The sequence below is a fragment of the Colletotrichum karsti genome (genome assembly GCF_011947395.1).
Source record: "Colletotrichum karsti strain CkLH20 chromosome Unknown Scaffold3, whole genome shotgun sequence".
Classification (NCBI taxonomy): Eukaryota; Fungi; Ascomycota; class Sordariomycetes; order Glomerellales; family Glomerellaceae; genus Colletotrichum; species Colletotrichum karsti.
Window position 1 is genome coordinate 348968 of NW_024065903.1, and position 20696 is coordinate 369663.

The 20696-nt window shown below is 54.0% G+C and overlaps 6 protein-coding genes across 6 annotated transcripts; 3 read left to right on the plus strand and 3 right to left on the minus strand.

Annotated features, from left to right (window-relative positions):
- Positions 1–69: 69 nt before the first annotated feature.
- CkaCkLH20_01205 (TruB family pseudouridylate synthase containing protein) lies at positions 70–1728 on the minus strand (the record flags this gene model as incomplete). The annotated part of the gene is made up of 2 exons (XM_038883924.1): positions 70–1553; positions 1668–1728. 2 exons carry the CDS (start codon positions 1726–1728, stop codon positions 70–72), a joined length of 1545 nt encoding a protein of 514 aa, XP_038750516.1.
- A 556-nt stretch (positions 1729–2284) lies between these two features.
- CkaCkLH20_01206 (uncharacterized protein) lies at positions 2285–4763 on the plus strand (the record flags this gene model as incomplete). Its single annotated transcript, XM_038883925.1, has 5 exons — positions 2285–2546; positions 2601–2914; positions 2962–3117; positions 3171–4405; positions 4652–4763. 5 exons carry the CDS (start codon positions 2285–2287, stop codon positions 4761–4763), a joined length of 2079 nt encoding a protein of 692 aa, XP_038750517.1.
- A 736-nt stretch (positions 4764–5499) lies between these two features.
- CkaCkLH20_01207 (putative XPG domain-containing protein) lies at positions 5500–7913 on the minus strand (the record flags this gene model as incomplete). The annotated part of the gene is made up of 5 exons (XM_038883926.1): positions 5500–5785; positions 5833–7268; positions 7323–7420; positions 7476–7810; positions 7870–7913. 5 exons carry the CDS (start codon positions 7911–7913, stop codon positions 5500–5502), a joined length of 2199 nt encoding a protein of 732 aa, XP_038750518.1.
- Positions 7914–10330: 2417 nt separating this feature from the next.
- CkaCkLH20_01208 (2og-fe oxygenase) lies at positions 10331–11569 on the plus strand (the record flags this gene model as incomplete). The annotated part of the gene is made up of 4 exons (XM_038883927.1): positions 10331–10498; positions 10557–10670; positions 10730–10746; positions 10813–11569. 4 exons carry the CDS (start codon positions 10331–10333, stop codon positions 11567–11569), a joined length of 1056 nt encoding a protein of 351 aa, XP_038750519.1.
- Positions 11570–11701: 132 nt separating this feature from the next.
- Positions 11702–14944, minus strand: CkaCkLH20_01209 (ATP dependent dna ligase domain protein; the record flags this gene model as incomplete). Its single annotated transcript, XM_038883928.1, has 5 exons — positions 11702–13583; positions 13633–13715; positions 13762–13855; positions 13906–14522; positions 14606–14944. 5 exons carry the CDS (start codon positions 14942–14944, stop codon positions 11702–11704), a joined length of 3015 nt encoding a protein of 1004 aa, XP_038750520.1.
- A 2593-nt stretch (positions 14945–17537) lies between these two features.
- On the plus strand, positions 17538–19441 carry CkaCkLH20_01210 (uncharacterized protein; the record flags this gene model as incomplete). The annotated part of the gene is made up of 2 exons (XM_038883929.1): positions 17538–19150; positions 19201–19441. The coding sequence occupies 2 exons, from the start codon at positions 17538–17540 to the stop codon at positions 19439–19441; spliced, it is 1854 nt and encodes a 617-aa protein (XP_038750521.1).
- Positions 19442–20696: the final 1255 nt, after the last annotated feature.

A 20696-nucleotide genomic window follows, 5' to 3' on the forward strand; every position in this document is an offset into this window, starting at 1 on the left:
TGCAAATAGTCGGATATCATCAGGCCCATGTTCTGTGTGTATAGAGCTCATGTCTATGCGGACTTGGACTCAGTCCTTGATTCCCTCCCACTCAGCCTCCTCTGCCTTTGTTGGGGTCTTTGCCTTGGGCGAACTTTTGGGTGAGCCTTTGGGTGAACCCTTAGGAGAGCCCTTAGGGGACGCCTTCACTTCCTCAGTCTTGACCTCAACCTTGGGCGCCTTGGAGGGCTTTTCACCCTCATCCGAGCTAGAGTTTCTTCTCTTTTTGGCATTTCTGTCGTCCTCGTTGTTCTTTCTGTCATCGCCCCACTTGCGCTTCTTCTGCTGGTTATTGTTGCGAGAGTTATCTTGCTGTTGTGGGTTGCCATTGCGCTGGTTCTGCGGTTGCGGCGCTCCGGTAGGGTACTTCTCTTGCCAGGAGGCCAGCATTTTAGTGAGCTTGGGGCCCCAGACGTCCTCGCCCTCGCCGAGATCGCTGTATTCCAGGCAGTTTTCGGTGCGAACCTCGAAGTCGCCCTGTCGCGAACGTTCCAACTCGGCCATGATACCAGCAGAGTCAACCTTCGCCCCCAGATCGTGGCAGAAGCTGCGGACGTAGAAACCAGACGTGACTGTCATCCGAATCTTGGCGGCCGGAGGGCCTTTATCGGTCCATGGGAAGGGCTCATCCTCCGAAGGTGGTGGAGCTATGAGGTTGGAGCCCTTTCCGGCAGGCAGCTGTCCAAGAGCACCAGACATGAGAGCCTTACTCTTTGGCGGGCGCTGTTTCTTGGGAGGCTTGTCTCGGATGAGGTTATCCTGGCGCTCCTCAAACTTCTTCTTAAAAGACTCATGCTCGGAAATGGCCTTCTCCTCTTCTTTCTCCTCCGCTGGGGACAACTTCCTGCCGCCGTTGGTGTCTTGCTGCTTCTTCACCCGCCAAACCTGCTCTGCAAGGTTCTTCTCTGCGGTCTCGGCTTCCTCGGTAGGCCATCTGTAATTGTGCGATCCGGGCTCGTACCACTCGACAAGCTCAAGCTCTGTGACTTCGACTTCGCGACCGGCGATTTCTCTCGGGATGGCCTTGCCTTCTCGGGCGTATTCATACAAGGGCTTGCCCTCCATCTTGAGCGCAGAGTAGAGAGGCGGAATCTGCTCGAACTTGCCCCTGAAACCATCCAAAGCCTTTTCGACCTGTTCCTTGGTGATGTGATCATAGGGTCTCCTGCTCAATATTCTTCCGACGCGATCGTAAGTGTCTGTGCTTGTGCCGAAAACCACTACGGTCTCGTATGTCTTGGTGCAGTCGAGGAATGAACCGAGGGATTTGGTTCCCGTTCCGACACCGAGAATGAGAACACCGGTAGCCATAGGATCGAGCGTTCCGCCGTGTCCCATCTTCACGCGGGTGTCCTTCTTGACTTGGCGGCGGCGCTTCCATTCGTGCGAGGGAGTTGCGTTCTTAGCGGCGATCTCCCTCTCGATCAAGGGCTTGAACATCGCCGACGGATTCATCTGCGTCTGAGCATCGCGAATGACCTGCGCGGAGCTCATGCCGTACGGCTTGTTGATGGCTGAGTGGTGTTAACATTGTCAGCGACGAGGAATCAACTTGCGCGACGAGGCATTGAAGAGGGTAGAACCAATACAAGGTGTCGGAAGAAGGGGAAACGAGGGTTGAGGCTTACCGAAGACGCCTTCGAGCACGGTGTCCTTCGCCATCTTCAATATACTAGACGCAATTCGCATCCGCTCGAGTAACAAGGTGATGGAACAGAAGGAAAAAATAAAAGAAAGGCAGGACCGAAGCTGGTGGGGTGGATGAGGTGCGCCTTCTCTAACTTTTGCGCTCCAGTCTGCGCTTCGTCGCTTGCAGTTCTGGGAAATTTTTTTGGAAGGGACGTTCCAGCGCGCGTTATCTTCTTATCGATTGGTTCTCGGACGTTTGAGCCCCTGCCACTGGGTCATTGAGCCAGCAGATCCCCTGCGGTCGGTGCTCCGGGTGCCCTGCCAGCTCTGGTGGGGGCAGCAGAGGCGTAAAGTGCCCCGCAGCACGGTTGAAGGGCAGGTGCGCATGTTCGCGCCTTCTTGCTTAATGAGATCGCGTCCCGCGCGCCCTTCCTTACTTCCAGACACCATTCACCAACATTGGCGCAACTCGTCGCCCCGCTACCGTACTCTCCCTCAACCTCAATTCACCTTGCAACCGAAACACCGCGAACGGGCTCTCGCGATCTGCTCACACAATTTTAATGACAGCTGCTCAATCCACTGCGTGCATCGCGGTCTGAGAAAGGCCGGCACAATGTTCGGACGACGTAGGAGGACATCCGATTCAACGACCGGAACTTTGGACCACGACAGCCACGCCTATACCAATGAGCTCAATGTTCTCAAGAAATTCGACCGGTCGCTAAAAGATGCGGATGCGCTACAAACTTTCGTTTTGGAGGATGCGACGATTTACGACAGGGCAGGCAGGACCGTCGAGCTATTTACCGTCGGGACCAAAGGCCCCTTCACTGTTCGCGGCCGCGTCCTAATTGACGGCGAGCAAAAGAAAAGAGGTAGGTTGCATCCTCTGTTAGCTTCTGTCGCTTTCCCTAGCTAATCTTGCGCAGCCAAGAACCCCGCCACGAAGTCCGCGTTGATCGAGACCAAGTTGTGCACTAGATATGCTATCGGCAGTATCGACAGCGAGGTCGTCACATATGGCGCTTGGGCTGGCGGCGAATGCGGCTGGTATGAAATTCAACCGCCTTCCGCCCTGTACAGGCCGATCTTCGATCACACGATTGAAGGCATTTCGATTTACTACGGCATAATGATGGCGATCGAGGAACACCAGAAGGACACCGAGTCTGGAAAGAAAGGCAAGAAGAGGGGAAGGAAGGCGTCACCGAAAGAGCTCACAATAGAGACTCTGCTCTTCAAGGTAAATTGCCGATGCAGCACCTCTCGGCTCGTGCTAACGAACGGCAGTACGCCGTAGCCGTGGGTGATGGCGCAACATATGACGAGGTTGTGTCGCGCTGCGATGAACACGCTCCCTTCCTCATCTCTCACTTCTACGAGGATAGCCCAAATTTTGACTGGTCTCCAACCGTATTCTTCAAGTGGATGGTAGGACGACATCGTGTAAGTGCCGACTGCTACGAACAGGCCCGATTGCACCGCTAACTTCTCAATAGGACATTCATACAACCGTCTTGGAGTCCAGAAAGAAAAAGGCAGCAAACGCGGCTATCAAGGAAGAGCTCCCGGAAGAGACGGAGAGCATTGCCCCGCCTGTCGCATCTGATGAGCCCCCTGCGCAGAAAGCCCTTTCGAAAAGACGACAACGTTCCAGACCGGATGTTGGCGTTGCCAGTGATGATGTCGACACTCCCGACGTCAGCAATACCTCTCAGGTCAGCATCAGATCCAGGTCTAGGGCCAAGACACAGGCACAATCACGAAGTCCCCCGTCGACATCTCCCGCAGTGACCCAAGCAGCGTCTGTTGAGGCAATGGATGTTGACGCCGTGCCTCTAACGCTGCCCCAACGACCGGCGCAGAACCAACCCTCAGGCGAACAGTCAAACATTGACTTGATCTTGCAAGCCCTTGAGGAGCTCCGGCCAGAACTGGAACCTCTAAGCAAAAGCTCGCTCTCAAAGGTCTCGTCGAAGATTTACTACAGACACAGCATCAAGCACTACAAGGGCTCATCCGAGATATTGAGCTACTATGCCCAGGAGCTTCTGGAACGCTTGGATGAGGATGCGTGGGGTGGTTCCAAGTTCTGGGGGGAACTGCAAGACATCGCCGCTGGTCCTCGCAAGCAACTTGAGAATATCTCACTGGAGCAAGTACCAAGTCAGCTAACACGCCGTAAGGCGAAGACTGTGAAGGCTGAACTCAACGAACCACGCGACATGGCAGCACTCGCAACTCCCCCACCCAAGCGTGTTGGGCGTCCGGCAGGCAAGATGTCAGCCCTTCGTCTAGTCGGTAGCAAGGGAAGCAAACGAAGGTTCGACTCCACAGACGGAACGCCCGACACCGTTTCTCGAGGGTCCAAGGCAGCCAAGATCTCTCATCCCGATGACTCGGAAAACGACGAGGGAATGGAAGATGATAACGTGGATGACGGCGCTAGCAGCTCCATCGACGACGATTCCGAGATTGATACGAACGGCTCGCCTAGTGCTTTGAAGGTGGTTGTTCGAGCAGAGAACCTCCCAACAACCGACGCGAAAGGACCCAACGGCACCTGGGTTTGCGATGAAGAAGGCTGCGGGTTCTTAGTGCGCAACGCTGAACAGGACGAAGGACGCGAGCGGATTCAAGAACACATCCAGGAGGCGCACTACGAGGACGAAAACCGAGACGCGCGCATCGATCTGGCAGTGACTGAGGGCGTTAAGAACCACCTTCCCATTGAGTATGGCCCCCCGTCTCCATCTTCTCACTTCCGGTACACATGTCTGTCTGACGACGTCTCCCCCTTCTGGGAGACCAGTCCAAGTGGACTTACAACTCATCAATGTCCACCTTCGCCACGTTCCGTCACTGTTGCGGAATCATCAGATGAGGAGGAAATCCTGCCAGGCACACTGGAATCTATTTCTCGCACTCTTTCAACTCGCTTTTCAAAGTAAGCTTTTCTAACAATTTCTGCCTTTCACAGCCACCTGCTCGAGAAGATCCGTCAAATGGGCGAACGGGTCCTCAAGAAAGAAGAGACTACCATCGACGAGGTCCCCGTGCCCCAGCCGATCAAACGTAGGCTAATATCATGAGGGGAGTTTAACTGCATTCAAGGACTGAGGCAGATGGAAAACATTTACAGGGGAATGGGGAGTCAGGAACATCAAGTCTCCTGACAGGAGATACCAAAGACATGGCATCGGTGTTTGGCTACTAAGTGATTTTGTCAGGCATTGGGAAGCAGCTGGTGTTCAAGGGAACATTGGGAGGTTGCGTACGATCACGACTACTAGCAGGGCCAAGGTAGAGAGGCAGACGTTTAGTTCTTTTCGCGGCCGTCCTTGATAATGGCCTGCAGTAGATACATAAAAGAACTCTTACAACGAACTTACTGACATCAGTTTGCCGCGCTTCAAACCAGACGATACAATTTCAACTCTGAAAGAGTACGGAGTAGCTAACGAACGGTTATTGAGATCAGTCGGGTCTTCGCTGGGACTGCTCGGCCCACCAAGGTGCAGGGTCAATAGCTTCAGGCACATTCAAACAGGTTTCCAGGATAAACCGCTTCTACTTCTTCCTGTGGATACAGAACAGCTAACCTGTGACTCTGTGTAGGTTGTAATGCAAACTAGAAGTCTGATGGGTTGAGTAGTGCCGGTGGCTATTGGTGCCTCGAGCTATGAATGACCAACTGCTTCATATCCTGTCTCGAGTAGCCTCGCACTGTTTCTATACAGCGGCATGTGACATATCTCTCCCCTCGGCCTGCTAATTCTTTTTTTTTGTTTCTCCAACGCCTCGCTGCAAGACCAGAAAATACCGGCACTAGAACCGCTTTTGGTCTAGATACTTGCTTGCCGTCGACCACACGGCCTTATCGGCCGCAGATACCTCCTTGTTGAGAGTCTGCACACCCTTGTTAATCGCATCGAAGAAGGCAAACGCCAGTTGCACATCATCCCTGAAGTTGGTAGCATAAGGGAAGAACTTCTCAGAGAAGTCAGCAAGTCTGGCTTGACGCTTCTCTTTGCTCTCGCCAGCGGGGATTTCGTCCATGAATGTCTTGACGGCGATGCCCAGAGCAATGTCTGGAGTGTAGAGGAATGGCAACCTGGAAACGTCAGTAACTCTATCAAACACATCGGCAGGTGTGCTCACGTGGTGCTGATCTCCAAATAATCGTCTCTGTCTCTCTTCGATTGCGCGTACAAGAACATGGACGCCACAATCGCCTCCACAAGATCGCGATCGGCCTCGCGTACCGCATTAGATAGCGAGCGGAACAAAAGAAGGTTCTTGTTAAGAGGACCGGTGTATCCGTTGGCTTCATGGCGAAGCTTGAGCAGTGAAGCACATCGACTGATAAGAACGATGCTGGCCTTGTCCTCATCACTGCCAGCAACCGGAGCTCCGTTGAGTTCTTCGTGTCGGTGTCGCGCATTAAGCACATCGAATCTGATGAGCTCAAACGCGGCTAGAATAGCTTCAAAGATGTTGAGACCGTCAGGGAGCTGGATATCTTTCAGAGAGTCCTTCATAGCCCAGATGGCGCTGGCAACAGCATTACCCCAGTTGGTGAGCGTGTGTGAATCGTCGACGTAACCGCGAAGATGGAGGAATCTCCAAATAGCCACTGCGGTGACATTCTGGATGGAGTCGATACCGGTGATACGCTTCTCCTGGGGGAACGTCGCCTTGACGAACTCCGGGAACAGAAGTGCGCTAAACTCGAAAGCGATGGAACCAGCAGGTTCGTCGATGTTATCCACGATCTTGAAGGAACTGTCCTTCACATCCCATGTAGCAGCAGGCACAGTCGGAGACGGTTGAAGCAGCTTGGTGATCTCATGGGAGAAATTGTCGTCAAACCACACCTTGACGTGGATGGGCTTGTGCTGAAGACCGCGATGCAGCCTAGGAATGATGAGGCCGATGCTCTGCTCCTTCAAGGGGATAAGCTGGTTCGTGATCAACTTTTTGTACTGTTCCGAGGCAACGCCATCCAACGTTGGCGTCACGATGATCCGGCTGTAAGTAATGTAATCGAGAACGCGAGCGCTAATCAATCCGGTGTTGAGATAGTGATACAGCTCTCCGGGGAGCTGCAAACCGAGGTAAAGATGGTTGTCACTAGTAATGTGCTCGTAGTCGGTAACCTTGACCTCGCCGTCCTCTGAAACGTAAATGAAGTGGTGGACGGCCATCCTGGCCTTTCTGTACTTGTCTAGCCAGTTGGGGTCCTTTGACTTCAGAACGTCCCCATACGAGCTGCATGCCGATTGGACAGACTTCTCTGAGGCTCTGAGCAGGTTCACGGCATCGTTGACGGTAGACTGGCGAGGGTAGAGTGATACGTCCTGAAGTGGGGGGAAAGGGGGCAGAAAAGATGTTCCTGTCATCAACAGAGCGTCGTGTAGCATGCTTTCTGCGATGTTAAGCACATGAAGAAGCTTCTTCTTGGATACTGAGGTGGCCTGCTTCGCTTCCCAGTCTATTGAGCGGATGACAGTGTCGCGGATGGGGTACAGGAGCAACTCTTGAGAGCCCATGACCGCAGCGCACTGATCCGAGTCAATCATGTCGAAGTAGGCGAGCTAATAGCTGGTCAGCGCAGAGCTCCTACAAAGCATCCAGTGTTGCACACTAACCTGGGCAGATGCATTGTATGGGGGCACGAGGAAGTGCAGGTTGTTGTCCTTCAAAATGGACTTAAGCAAGGGGTAGAGATTCTGGATGCGAAAGGCACCTATAGTTGCTGTCATCAGTATATCGCTTATTTCGGCGCAGGCTGTGATGCCTACCGCTGTTCTGACCAAACGCCGTGACCGCCTTCTCCGCCTCGGAGTTGAAATACAAGCTCCAGGCTTCGTTCGTCTTCTGGTTGGCAAGTTTTCCCCGCTGCACGGCAACCTCCTCCTGACCGGCCAGAGACTGGCCATCGAAGATGAAGAAGGGGGTGATGTTGTTGGCCTTCCATTGCTCAATATCCGCTCGGAGGTGATACTCAATGCCGGTCATACCACCAAGAGCGGGCAGGAGCGGTTCGTGAGCGGGCGGGGTATCGAGGAAGAGCTGAAGGTAGTATGTCGCATCGATTGCTATCGCGCAGTCATCGAGTTCGGAGACATTGTGGGTTCTGTATTTCAAAAGTATATTAGCCGCGTGTAGACCGAATCTAGGGAAGATCGTGCTTACGATGCATGGTTATTGATCCAGGCATCCTCCACAAGAACTACCATGTTGAGTTAGTGATGTTCATGCCACAAGATGCGAGATGCAAGGTGGTGAGGCCAGGTCGCAGAGAGGTATGACTGGAAGCGAGAGTGTGTAGCTGCCGTGGTATCGCGAACTGAGGCCAGATGTGTGTGGTGTTGTAGCGTCGCAGACACAACGCAAAGCTCGAGGAGCTCCGGCGCCAGCAGAAGATGTAAGAAGCCGCTTCCTTCTCGGCCGACTGATGTTTGTATTCTTCGTGCGGGATGCCCACTTAGGCGTGGAATCGGATACCCCCAAGCGCTAAATGGGGAGGAAGCGGGTATGACGCAGGTATCCTTGAACGCATGTGACGGGAGGGTGAGGTTCCGGGCAAGGTAGATGATGTAGGAAGCGAGCGCATCGAAAGGAAGTATTTCGGTTGGGGCAGAGGCAGAGGATGGACTCACAAGGCATCTTGTCGGACCTTGCGCGACCACGCGTAGCTCGTCGAGCTCGAGTTGACAACGAGCCGTTTGGGGGGGGGAAGATCGGGTAGGTGGAGCTTGGGTCGCGAGACCTCTCAGGAGAGCAAAAGTGGTCGGACGCGGTCTTGGAGAAGCTCAAATGACTTCGAAAGGAATAACTGAGCTTGTCATGAAAAAGAAGAAGGCCACTGGAAGGCCAATGACACTGACAAGCCGTGTCTCAAAAAAAAAGAAGAGGGGAGCTTTCAAAAAAGGACTCTGGCGACGGGAGATAAATTGGGACAGTTTGGGGTTCAGGAACATAGGTGCGAGGTACCGTACCGCTGTACAGGGGGAGCAAGTTGGCCAACCCTTGAGTTTCGGGGCGCTAGGAAAGTAGTAGGGTTAGCGCCTGCCTGTGTTACAGCTGTTTCGTGACCTGTGGCGGTGTTTCTTCCCGTCTGTGGCTTGCGACATCCGTCGCCGACGGGCAGGAGCCCGCCCCGGTGACGACGGGAGAGGTCGGGTGGAACCCTGCCCGGATGGAACTTCCAGGTTACCTTACCTACCTACCTTATGGAAGACAGCAGACAGGCACTTACTGGGTTTTGGTTTTAATCCAATCACAGTAAGTTCATGTCTGGAAGTTGCTAAAGACAGGACCATGTTCCGGCTAGAAAAGACGGGCTGAGGAAACGGGCAGCGATCATGCGCCTTTATTTCCCAGTTCGTTTTCCTTGATCTACCTGCAACTACAACAATCCAACTTCTGCAAGAAAACCCATCTTAGAAGACGTTGGATGAGCAAACCCCAAAGTCTCGAGCTCATAGTCTCCGTACTTGACGATATGTTTAAAATACAAAGGGCCCCGGCAACGCATCACGTCCCATTTCCCGGCACCACCAGAAGCTTTGCTCGACTTCCGTCCCCGCCTGTCCAGCCCCCCGCTCTTTAACGGATTCATTGCGCATCTCTGAGTCCCGCCAGGGATGCTCATTCCGCCTACCCTTGCATTGGAGAATCGCTACAGCACAGAGCAATTGATGAAGTTTTGAAGAGAAGTTTTGATATAGCAGCACCAATAACTGCATGCTCTCATGAAATACCGCATCCCGGGTTAACTAAGGTAGGTAGAGGAACCAGAACTGACGGCGTTAATCGAGATCGATTTACCTCGACACCTATCAAGGTTGATGATGCTATTTCCAACCCCAACACAATGGCTTGCAAGGCTTCTTGTTCATAGCTCAAGCTCTTTGCGAAGAAGCTACCGCATCCTAGCAAACTGCCATTCAATTGAGCTAACCTAGGGTTTAGTATGAATAACCAGCTTGTGGGCCAATAACGATCTCCAGACATTCAACACCAAGGACTTTTGGTCTGATACCAAGTTAAGCCACACGGCAACTCGCGTGGCCAGAGTCTTCGGAGTTCTTCGGTTTGCGATTGACTGAGCTCCCGTCCGAGCCTCTTCACTTGAATACAAGACGCTCCTCAACCCCGCATTTGGAACATTTCGTCTTTGAGGCACAGACGTCTTTCCTGTGACGGAACTCTATTCCCTTGCCATTGTCTTAGCTTCTGCTGTCCGCCGCCGTTTTCCCTGTTAGTGCATCTAGGTAAGAATTACCGTCACTACCAAGGCGTCGGTCATCGGCGACATCCTTCCTCCCAATGCCTTACCTATTAACGCATTATATCAAAGCGTTTGAATATATAACCCTCACCGTCGCAATCTGATTACAGTTATCTCCAACCGCAAGTCCGCTATCAAAAGCTGCGTAATAGACATTACACAAGTCGTCCGGCCCCGTCCCGAGCGGTCCTACCCGCCCCTCCAACATCCCACTCTTATCGCTTATCGCATCCCACTTCGCGCGACTTCGGGTGAACCTCGCCCCTCCAAGCCATTCATTGCTCGCTCGACTCATCTTTCTCTCATTCCTGTCTTGTTTTGTCTGTGAAATTCAAGTCACGCAGTAAGAAAGGAAACAACATGGCACCTAACGCGAACATCCCCATCATCGACATCGCCGCGCCGGGCGTCGACAGAACGGCCATCGCGAAGCAGCTGGTCGACGCCGCGGTAGAGCACGGCTTCATTTACATCCGCAACACCGGCAAGTACATCAACCTCGGCGATATCGACGCTGCGTTTGACCTGGTGAGTCTTTCGTTCTCGGTTGCAATATAGTGTCGACCTCTAATCTGAGTCTGAATAGTCGAAGAAGCTGTTCAAGGCCCCTGTGGAGGAGAAGGCGGCATGCACCATCCAGCAGAACAACCGCGGCTGGTCTGGCATGCATTCTGAGACACTGGATCCGAAGAACCAGCGAGTAAGTCATTCTAAATCTCATGAAGCAACATGAACCAAATGATGGCTGACTACGCGTAGGTTGGAGATTACAAAGAGTAAGCCCTCACCCGCCACAACTCTCACAAGACACTCACAAGCACCCGACTAACACGTCAAAACAGAGCTTTCAACTTCGGCGAATTCAAAGACGGCAAGGCCCAACAGCCCCTGCCCGCAACAATCCAGCCCGACGAGCCCTTCCTCAACTCCTTCAGGGACCAGTGCCACGCCCTCTGCCTCGAACTCCTGCACCTCCTCGGCATCGGCCTGGACGTCGACCCCCCGACCTTCTTCTCCGCCGCCCACCTCCGCGAGCGCGGCGAGTCCGGCACCATCCTCCGCATGCTATACTACCCGCCCTCCTCCGCCGTCACCGCCTCCGCCGACCCGGACGACGTCCGCGCCGGCGCCCACTCCGACTACGGCTCCGTCACCCTCCTCTTCCGCCTCCGCGGCCAGGCCGGCCTCGAGATCCTCACCCGCGACAACTCGTGGGCCCCCGTCCCCGTCACCCCGCCAGGCACCGAGGCCGACGAGCTCCCGCCCGTCCTCGTCAACATCGGCGACCTGCTGTCGTACTGGACCAACGGCCTGTTCCGGAGCACCGTCCACCGTGTTGTTTTCGGTGGCGACGCTGCGCCGACTGGGGAGACGGACGCTGGGCCGCGCTACTCGATGGCCTTCTTCTGCCACCCGGTTGGCTCCGTCGCGCTCGACCCCGTGCCGAGCGAGAGGGTGAAGGGGTTCGTGGCGCCCGAGGGCACGCCGAACGCGAACCCCTACGCGGAGAGGAAGGTCATGACTGCGGATGAGCACCTCTTCATGAGGCTGAGGGAGAGTTATAAGGGACTGTACAAGGAAGAGGAGGCAAAGGCATAGAATGCCGGCTTGAAAATGGTCAAAAATTGTTCAAAACGTGATTCCGTTGACTACTCTATGATGATTGACGCATACTGTGACTGATTGTATACTTAAACATAAGTAATAAAGCCTTGGCGATGCCGAACCCTGCTAAACCAATCCAACGAACCACTTGCGCTTTGGGTCGGGGCGCTTGACTGAGGACGACGAACCTGAGCCCCTCAGAACTCTTTCCAGAGCAGTGACATCCTCCAGGAGACGCCAATCGTAGACCTCGATCCACTCGCGCTTACCGCTGGCAGAGTACTGCGGGTTCTGTTCCACGGCCCTCAAGAAGGTTCTCGTGGATTCCTTGCGGTTGTGCTCGACGAAGCAGATCTTGCGGGCGCCGTGCTTCCTTGGAATCTCGGCCCAAGCTTGGAGATCCGCCGTCCATTGGTGGATTCCATGGGACGGGAGTAGGTTCTCGGTGATCCAGAGCTGATTGGCGATACAGGGCGAGAGGAGGGCGGCGGTGCGGTTTGCCAGGATGCAGTGAGTGCCTGCGTATTCGCATGTGCGGGTGGCAGGAGCGGGCTGAGGCGGGGAAGTGATAGTGAGGTCCGCAGTTGCCGCCTCTGCAGACGATGAAGTGTCGGTGATTTGCTGCTCAGGCATTGTAGGTGCAATCGACGTTGATTCCAGCGGTGCTGCGACTGCTTCGACCTGCTTCCGCGATGCAGACTGTTGAGAGGCGAGGGGGGAAGGAGTCGCTTGATTGACGCTCAACTCTCCGAGCGGTTGACGAGCTTGCTGGCCTGTGGGCTTTTGCTTCTCGACGCAAGGCTCGGAGCAAACCCGTGGTCGTTTGCTCTGGCGTGGGGTCGCGCTGAGGTTTTCGTGGGTACGTTTGCATGTACCGCTAGATTCTGTTGCTATGTTGTTGATGGGCTGTTTTGCAGGTTCGATGGCTGTAGCTGCAGGATCCGATGAGGCTGGTGGAGTGAGGGGAGGGGTTTCCGGCATCTCCAGTAAGGATGGAAGGGAGCGACGCGGCATCAATGGGCTTCGAGGTGATGGAGCTGGTGAGGTGGAAGGTCTGACGGACGAGGTTCGGGAAGGTGTCATGAGAGAGGTGGTTGTCGACTGGCTGGTAGCGTCGACGGGAATTCCGCGCGGGTCTGCGCCTTCCAGCGCAGCAATCCAGGTGAGCATCTCTTGACTGTCCTCCATGATCGGGGTAGTCGTTGCGTCCTCTGCTACCTTCTGTAGGTCGGTGAAAGAGATCGTGTCGAGGAAGGATCTGTCAAAGTGAACTTTTGACACTTGAGGGAACCTAGGTTGCCAGAAACCGGTGTTTCCCTCCTTATCAAACGAGAAACAACGGACATCAAACACCAGGGGTTCAGTGAATACCACTGTTGGCATCTTTTGCTGGGCGATTCCTGGCGCGATGTCGAGTATCAGAGTGTCATTGTCCTCGAAAGGCACCGGGGCAGGCCTGCCGTAAGTTACCACCGTCCTGAGCATCTCCTTGTTGAGCTCTACTTGGTGAACCAAAGTGAACTTGGGCGCGGCCTGGTATCTCTGTACATCTTCTTTGTTGTCGAGACAACCGAGATAGAAGTGTGTCCATTGTAGGTTAGGAATCTCATAGCACTTTGCTTTGTCTGCGTCGTATCGGGCGGCCACAACTGCAAAGTCGCCCACATCTCCAAAGCTGCCGATGTACTCTTTCTTAAGCTTGATGGGGCAACCAGAAAAGGCTCGCCGATTTTGGCTGAAGTCGAAATAAGGGTCGTCCGGCTTCAGAACTAGGCCTTCATCTCGTAATGCTATAGACCTGGCGAACGCCTTTCTCAGATGGGATGCTGCCAAGGGTTGGTCGAGGCAGATGACTTGACGTTCGACCAGTTCGGCGTGACCTTCACGACAGTCTACCAAGTCAGTGAGACGTTTGAAACGCTCACTGTGTCGAACGCCGAGAAGTGATTCGTCGTTGATGAGGAGAACATCGTAGTAGATGATCATCAAATGCTCATAGTGGTGTCGTCTACTGGCGTTAGCTAGGCTATCATCCATGTTGGAAGGTCGGTACTTACTGCGAGTCAGCCTCCGTATGGAGGAAGCTGCCTGACCTAGACACGTACTTGCGGATCTTGTGGAAAGGAAGGATCTTGTTTTCCTGCCTGTTGTCAGTAGATGAAAGCTCCAGATGTCAATAGACATACCTTGTCACTGTAGACAACAAGCTCTCCCTCCAAGATACAGCCTTTATTTAGCTTGCATTTGAGTTTTCCGATATTCAGCGAGTCACGGATAGCTCTGTATGGTCATGAGCTTGCGTAGTTAGAGTCAGGAGATCTACGACTTACCCATGCAACCCTGCACGATCTGATGTGCTGTCTTTGCCACTCTTGGAAAAGATCTGAATACAATTGTGTCCCTTGCTCAGATCGATGTGGACCTGACAGTATTCCCCATCGACCTTCTTTTCACAGCTCATCCGACCATGACCCATATTCATACAATGTTTGATACTGCGTCCTTTGAGCCATGACTGTCGACCAACTTTGACGCCCAGAACAGGTGTTAGGTGCTTCAACAGGCCTTCACGCCTCTTGCTCCCGGTCTCATCGCGCAAAGAAGGGTCATCCTTCAACTTCTGCAGAAGAGATAGGGCGGCGGTGAAGTTGTCTTGGATCCTGAGTATCCTGGGAAGTGAGGGGTCATAGCAGTAATACACGCGCCCTGGGTCCAGTATGACTGGTTGGAAGTTCTTGAGGATCAGACGGGTGAGCCATTTGGCTTCTCTTGCTGACATGCGAAGGTACAACCAGCGAAGGAGCTCATCGCGGTCGTTGTTGCTCGGATGAGCCTGAGACGCCTGAACAGCTGGAGAGCTGAATCTGCATCTCGCTGCGATGCTATGAAGAGTTGCATCGATTTCCTCGATGGTGACAGGGCTTCTTGGATCGTAACACGGGCATGGCTGTGTTACTATCAGCACACGAACTCTCAAGCGTCGATCTTAACTGCTCGGAAGCAACTCAACCGAGGGCCGGGAGTACATACGGTTTCTTTGATGCTGCCCTCGATACAATCCGCCAAGTCCAGACCTAGGCCAGCCTTTTTGTATCGGCGTAACTCCTGGGTTCGCGATTGGTTGAGACGTAGAATGCGTCCAACGATGCTGCACAGCGAGTCGGCTTGAATGTTGTAAACTCGATCGGTGCGCTTTTCGGGGAGCAGGGTAGAGAGGAGAGCGGAAGCGCTGGTTGCTGAATCGTCGATACGGCGGCGATGTTGTTTGAACCAATTTGTCACGCATTGGTCGATGGCGGCATTGCCTAGTTTGGATTGTCTATGAGCCTGCTCTAGCAGGTCGCAAACAAGAAGAAAAGGAAATGTCATCGTGACGGGTCAAGCATCCTAAGATGTGTTGCGGTTCTCTCTCCAGAACTGGGAAGGAAAAGTAGTTCAACTTGAAAGCTGTCTGTCAATGACATATGAAGAACGCGATCAAAGGGTGAAATAGAGACCAGTTCACACACGTGTATGTGTCACTAGACAGGCAACAGAGATTTTGACACCCAAGAAAATGAGGCAGTGAATGCCTAAGGTGATTGACTGGCGACTTCTTCTTTGGGCGGTCGCTGGCTTACCTAGGCAGGTCAGCTGTGCCTCGTGAGAGCTTCATGCAGACGATCAAATCGATTGTAGGAAGTCGCGTCACGCGTCTGGGTGGTGCGCGCTGTCGTCTAATTAGTGGAGAGGACGACCCTGGCCGTGCTCGAATCCAATTGCGAGTGCTGTGGGTGGTGCGATTGTGCATGGGTGTGTGTTTAATGCACAGCAAAAATGCATAAATAGAACGCACAACGCAGGTGGGCGGATGAGATGTTCTGGAAGGAGCAGCAGCCAGCAGGAAGGGGAAGGACGTCGTCGCCATGACAGGCAATCACGTGGGGCCGGTTGAGATTTGGGGAAACAAACTGCAGTTGTGATTGGCCGTTAATATTTGCGAAATTGTGAAATTGGGTGCTCTCCACACAAGCCACGGTTCATCCCAGCTTTTTCCTGCGAACCCTTGTGATACTGGATTCAATCCAACTGGCAAACATGGGATCCTTTCTGCCAGGCAATGCCGGCGACGGCCATGCCACGCTGCTAGGGAGTAGGGATCGAGTCCAGTGCTGCCAGTAACTGTCAACAAAACTCCGGGAATCCTCTTCTTGCGCAATGCCTCGGGCCATTTTTCCAAGACTTCCCCGTCCGGCACCAAGAAGACGCCGTCGCCCATCTCACGCCTGTTGTCGGGGCGCCCATCGGTTCCTGACTCCTTGCTGCAGGAGCCGCAGCTTCCTACAGGCTGTCGCACAAGATGGTGCCGCAAGCTGCTGCAAGCCCCTGAAAAAACGTTCATCTTAGTCGATCGGCACCGGCGTTGCTGCAACCTTCCGCCATGGACTTGGATCGTTGGACATGGACATTGGACAATGGTCGAGTTTCGTTTCGTCTGGTTGATCGGGCGAGGCGGACGCCAAAACAATGGGAAACATGTGCCAGTGAGATCTGGCTGTTGTGACAAGTCCGGCCTGCCATGCCATGCTAAAAACCTTACCACGACATGACTTATGAGGCTTTATAAAGCAAAACAAAAAGAGGGGAGCCTCCAAGTAACAGCAGGGTCTATGGATGTAAATAATGGGTGTAATAGACAAAAAGCAATGCGAACCGCACAGGAAACCACCATACTGCCGTCATCAACAGCCCAGGTCAGACCATCTGCTCCCGTTCCGTTTGGTTCCCATCCCAACAACCCAAGGGCCAAAGCCAACAAAGACTTGCATTATCCGTACATTCGCTCACCTCACCTCACCTTCCATTGTGTCTGCTCGACTCGACACCCGCTTCTCTATCTCGATTGGATTCTTCTTCTTCTTCTTCACTTCCCACCCAATCCCAATTGCGCAACCAGAAACATCGTTCCTTCTTCCCACCCATTGCTACTTTATCTCACATCCCGCCTTTTTTTTTCATTGGCTCCCGCCTCCCGTTGCTGCAACTACCGCTGCGACTACTGCTGCCGCTCTCGATACTTTCAACTTTACAGATACTCTCGGCATCCATACCATCTCATCTCATTCGCCTTTGCTTCTCGTCTGTCGTCCGAACTCTCGGTCTCAGTCCTTTCCTTTACGGATACCTTGCTTCGCCTTTCCTTGCTCATACCTTACCTCATACTTTGGGTCCTGACATCGGTCTCCTTGTCACCCCTGCTTGACCCCAGGACGGCCACGTCCACTACGGATACCAGTATCAAACTACGGACACACGCAAGACTCATACTCACATTGCCGGACCGATATCATCAAAAACAACCCAGCAGGCATCAAGCAATCCAATTCAAGCAGAACCAGCATTGACAGCTCGGAGCCACAACCAAGGGCCTCGCCTCTGCCCTCCCAGTCGCAGTCCCGTCTCTCATCATCCTTCTGTCCGTCGCAATCTTTACATCAACACCACAATCCCCCATTTCGAGTCCTTGTCGTCCTCCAACTGGGAATCTGTGCCCGAATCCGTCATTCAACCCTTCCCAGGCACGGCAAACAGGCGAGATAAAAGATTCCACAGCGGCCACACCCACTGGCTTAACTACATTTCTGCCCCGGCACCCCCTATCTAAGGAGCAAAATACCCTCGTCCGCCACGCCAGCTCAGCCAATCTCGCTGTCCAATCGCGGCCTCCATTGCGCCTGCAACCCTCTTTCAGTCACCCCCCGACCGAGACCCAGAGAAGACTCGACGAGGTCTGGTTCCTGAACCTGGACACCCCCCAGAACCAAAGACCCAGACCCAGGAGAGACCAGACCCCCAACCCCGTTTCTCACTCCAGTCTCCGGCTCCTGCTAATCGTTGGCACCACTCTTGCTGGGGCTTTTCTCGCTTGCTTCTGCAACAACAAACACTGCCTGTCAATAATGACCCTCTTTCCACCCTCTCCATGACAGCCATCTTCTTACTACAAATCTGCTTCGTCTCGACCTGTTCTCACACTCTCTTGAATGACCACCAAAAACATTTGAACAACTACAAGGCTATCGTTGCCAGAAGAACGAACCACGCTCACTCCTCCGCCGCCTGGAGACAAAGGCATATTCGGAAGGCCGCTAACGCCTCTCCCTCTCATTCTTTGCCTAAGCGCCGCCGGGCATACACCGCCAACTGTCAATCGCTTCGGGAGGCGTCACGCAACCGTTTTGCTCGTGCCGAGATGCAGAGCGTCCACGAGATTCGCCGTCGTTCCTCTGTGGTCGAGCGCCCGCCGGCCGATTCGCCCGCCACGACCACGACGGCATTCACACCCCAGCCCATCTTGCTCCCAAGACCGACCCATTTCAAGCCCGCAGACATGCAAGTCGAGACCCTTATAGGAGAGATGGAAACCCCGGAAGCCACGACGCCGCCCCCTCCGACACCGTCGACACAAGAACGCCTCTCACGCGCGGCACGTTCGACTTCCAATGCATCGCGTAACACCAATCGCCTGTCGCTTACACTGCCAATCGCTCCTCCCACCAGCGACCCTTCCCGGCCAGCTTCAGTCGCGACAGCGTCTTACCCTCCCACACCCGCTGACACCTCAGCTGTCACCTCCCCGTCCGACCCTAACGACTTCATCATTGCGATAGCAGCGCAAGAGCGTCGAGTTTTGGAGATCCGGGAGGAATTGGCGCGCGCCGAAGCTGAACTCGCGAAATTGAAGCACGACTGGACCGCCCAGTCAGCTCGGCGAAAGAGAGAGCTGCCCCAGCGCCCTCTGGCTCCGCAGTTTGAGCCATCATTACTAGATGATGATGAAGCGGCTTCGAAACGGAGTGTTGAGTTGGATAGGAGGAAGGCGCTTCTGAGAGATTTGCAGGGACAAACCGGCCCACGAGAATACAGACGAAGAGTCCTCCGTGGCGGGCACACAAGGACCCTGTCGCTGCTCTCGCCCACGAAACCGGAAGGTTTCGCTGTCCACGAGGACGCCTCCAGCGTCAGGTCGTTGGAGCTCCGCTCACCAGTGATGACCCCGACACATGCGGCACTGCCGAAGAGGGCTTCCTGGCAACCGCGGACTTACAACACGGCTACACCTGGAGTGAAGCAGATTGCGCAAGACTTCAGAGTAGGTCTCTGGAGTTTTGTGGAGGATATCCGTCAGGCCACTGTCGGCGACGAGCCCATCCATGGTATCAGCCGCCCTGGCTCGACAGAACCCGGAAAGAGGGTAGGGTCTTTCGGCGACCATGACACCATCAAGGCGCTCAACTCTCGAGCCAGAGCGCCATTGAGCTCTGCTTTTGACTCGCCCGTCGACACCCCTACGAAGTCAGCCAGACCATTTCAAGAACGACCGAACCCGAAGCCGGCCGCGAAGTCCACGACCACCAAGGCGAAGCACTTCTCGTGGACGCCGTTGACGTTTGATTCGTTTGATGACGACTGGTCGAACTGGGAATCGCCCACTGTTTCGTCTGCCAAGTCAGCTCGCTGGAGCGGCTCGACCGTTGGTGGAGCTGAAGGAATAGCTTCAATGTCCGAGAACAACGACGAGAACGTGACACCACTGTAAGAAGATCGCCCACGCATTGACCCGTACTGTACTGACACGCACCCAGTAAGAAGAAGTCGCCTATCACCGTTGATACTTCGGCCGGATCTGACTCCCGCCCCGAGTCAGCCCTTCTGTCACCCACTCAACTGGGTGAGCTTCTCCCTCAGGTGGTGAACAAACTTTCCCCTGGCAATCTTAAGCGCACTGCCAACAACCTCATGGACGAGTGGGAGAGGAGTCTTTCTCCACCGCGAAAGCAGCATGACGAAGAGGAGCAGCTCATCGATTTGGAGACCACGGCCTGAGCTATAACGGGTCGAACAACGTCTCAAGATTGGACATTGGAGATCGTGTGCGTAAAGACATGCCTCCATCGTACATGAAGAAAGCCAGCATCGTACATAACTGAGCGCCACCGCATGGATTACATTCAAGTATAGATAAAAGCACCCACTGTGCCGGACCGCTCAAAACGGTCGGGTTAGCGGACAGGTCATTCCGCCGAGCATAGAACATGTTTGAGAGGAGGAAGAGCAGAGAACGAAGAAGGCCACTGGAAAGCAGCAAATAGCCTGCTGGTGGCACGAAAGAGAGTATTTGCGAGAGTAATGGAGCTCCGAAATGGGGGCTCATATCGGCGTATGTCTGGTTGGTAGTCCGGCGGTCATTCACGATGATGATCCGTTGGATAATGGCATAATGACGATAATAACGAATGTACGACGCAAACACTGCGTGCTTTTGGAGGGAAATGGAAAACTGGCGCCTATGCGTTTAGCTAGTTTGTCGTTTCTCCGAGGTTGTCTATCAGACATGACCAGTTATGAGAAACGTTTCGAGGAACAACGTGTTTTGCCTACGTAGTTAGATTTGAATAGTAGTAACTGTTTATGTGTGAAGCAAGTTGGCCACGATGATCGTCGAGTGTTGTTCAGGGCAGAGCCTTTCGGTGAAGTTTGATACACCATCTAGAGAGCTACGCGACTCTGTCTCACGGACAACGGCGTGCGGAGAAGGAAATGGTGTTTGGGACGGAGTCGTGGCAGTGCAACTCCCGCAAGCCCAACCTTGACCGCAACCTGAGGTGCGGGTTTTCGCTTGGCGAGTGTCCGGGTTATTGCAGTGTAGTTATCAACTCCTTCCCTGAACAAAGGCCGTCATCAAGTGTAACACCTCGGAGCTTTCGTCACGCGCTTCGAACTAAACTCAAACTAAAGACACAACACCTACAAATGCGAGAAGCCGAATCACCTCATTCTACCTCCTGAATCCAAGTGCATGCAAGTCGGACTGCGTCCTCGGCTCCGGGCGCGGCCGTCTCTGGTCGAATTGCTTGCCCGAAGCAGAGAGGAAAAGAGTGGTGATGGCTCCTCTTCGGCATCGTCGCCGGTATCACCAGTCTCACCTCCCATTCCTCGAGATGCTGCAGCGACGAGTGGCGGCAGAAGTACCTATCTGCAGGTTCCAATTGACGCTACAGGCGCCATCCATCCTTCAGCGACAACAGCACCAGCACCAGCACCAGCGACACAGGAGACGACAGGAGGCTCCTCCTCAGCA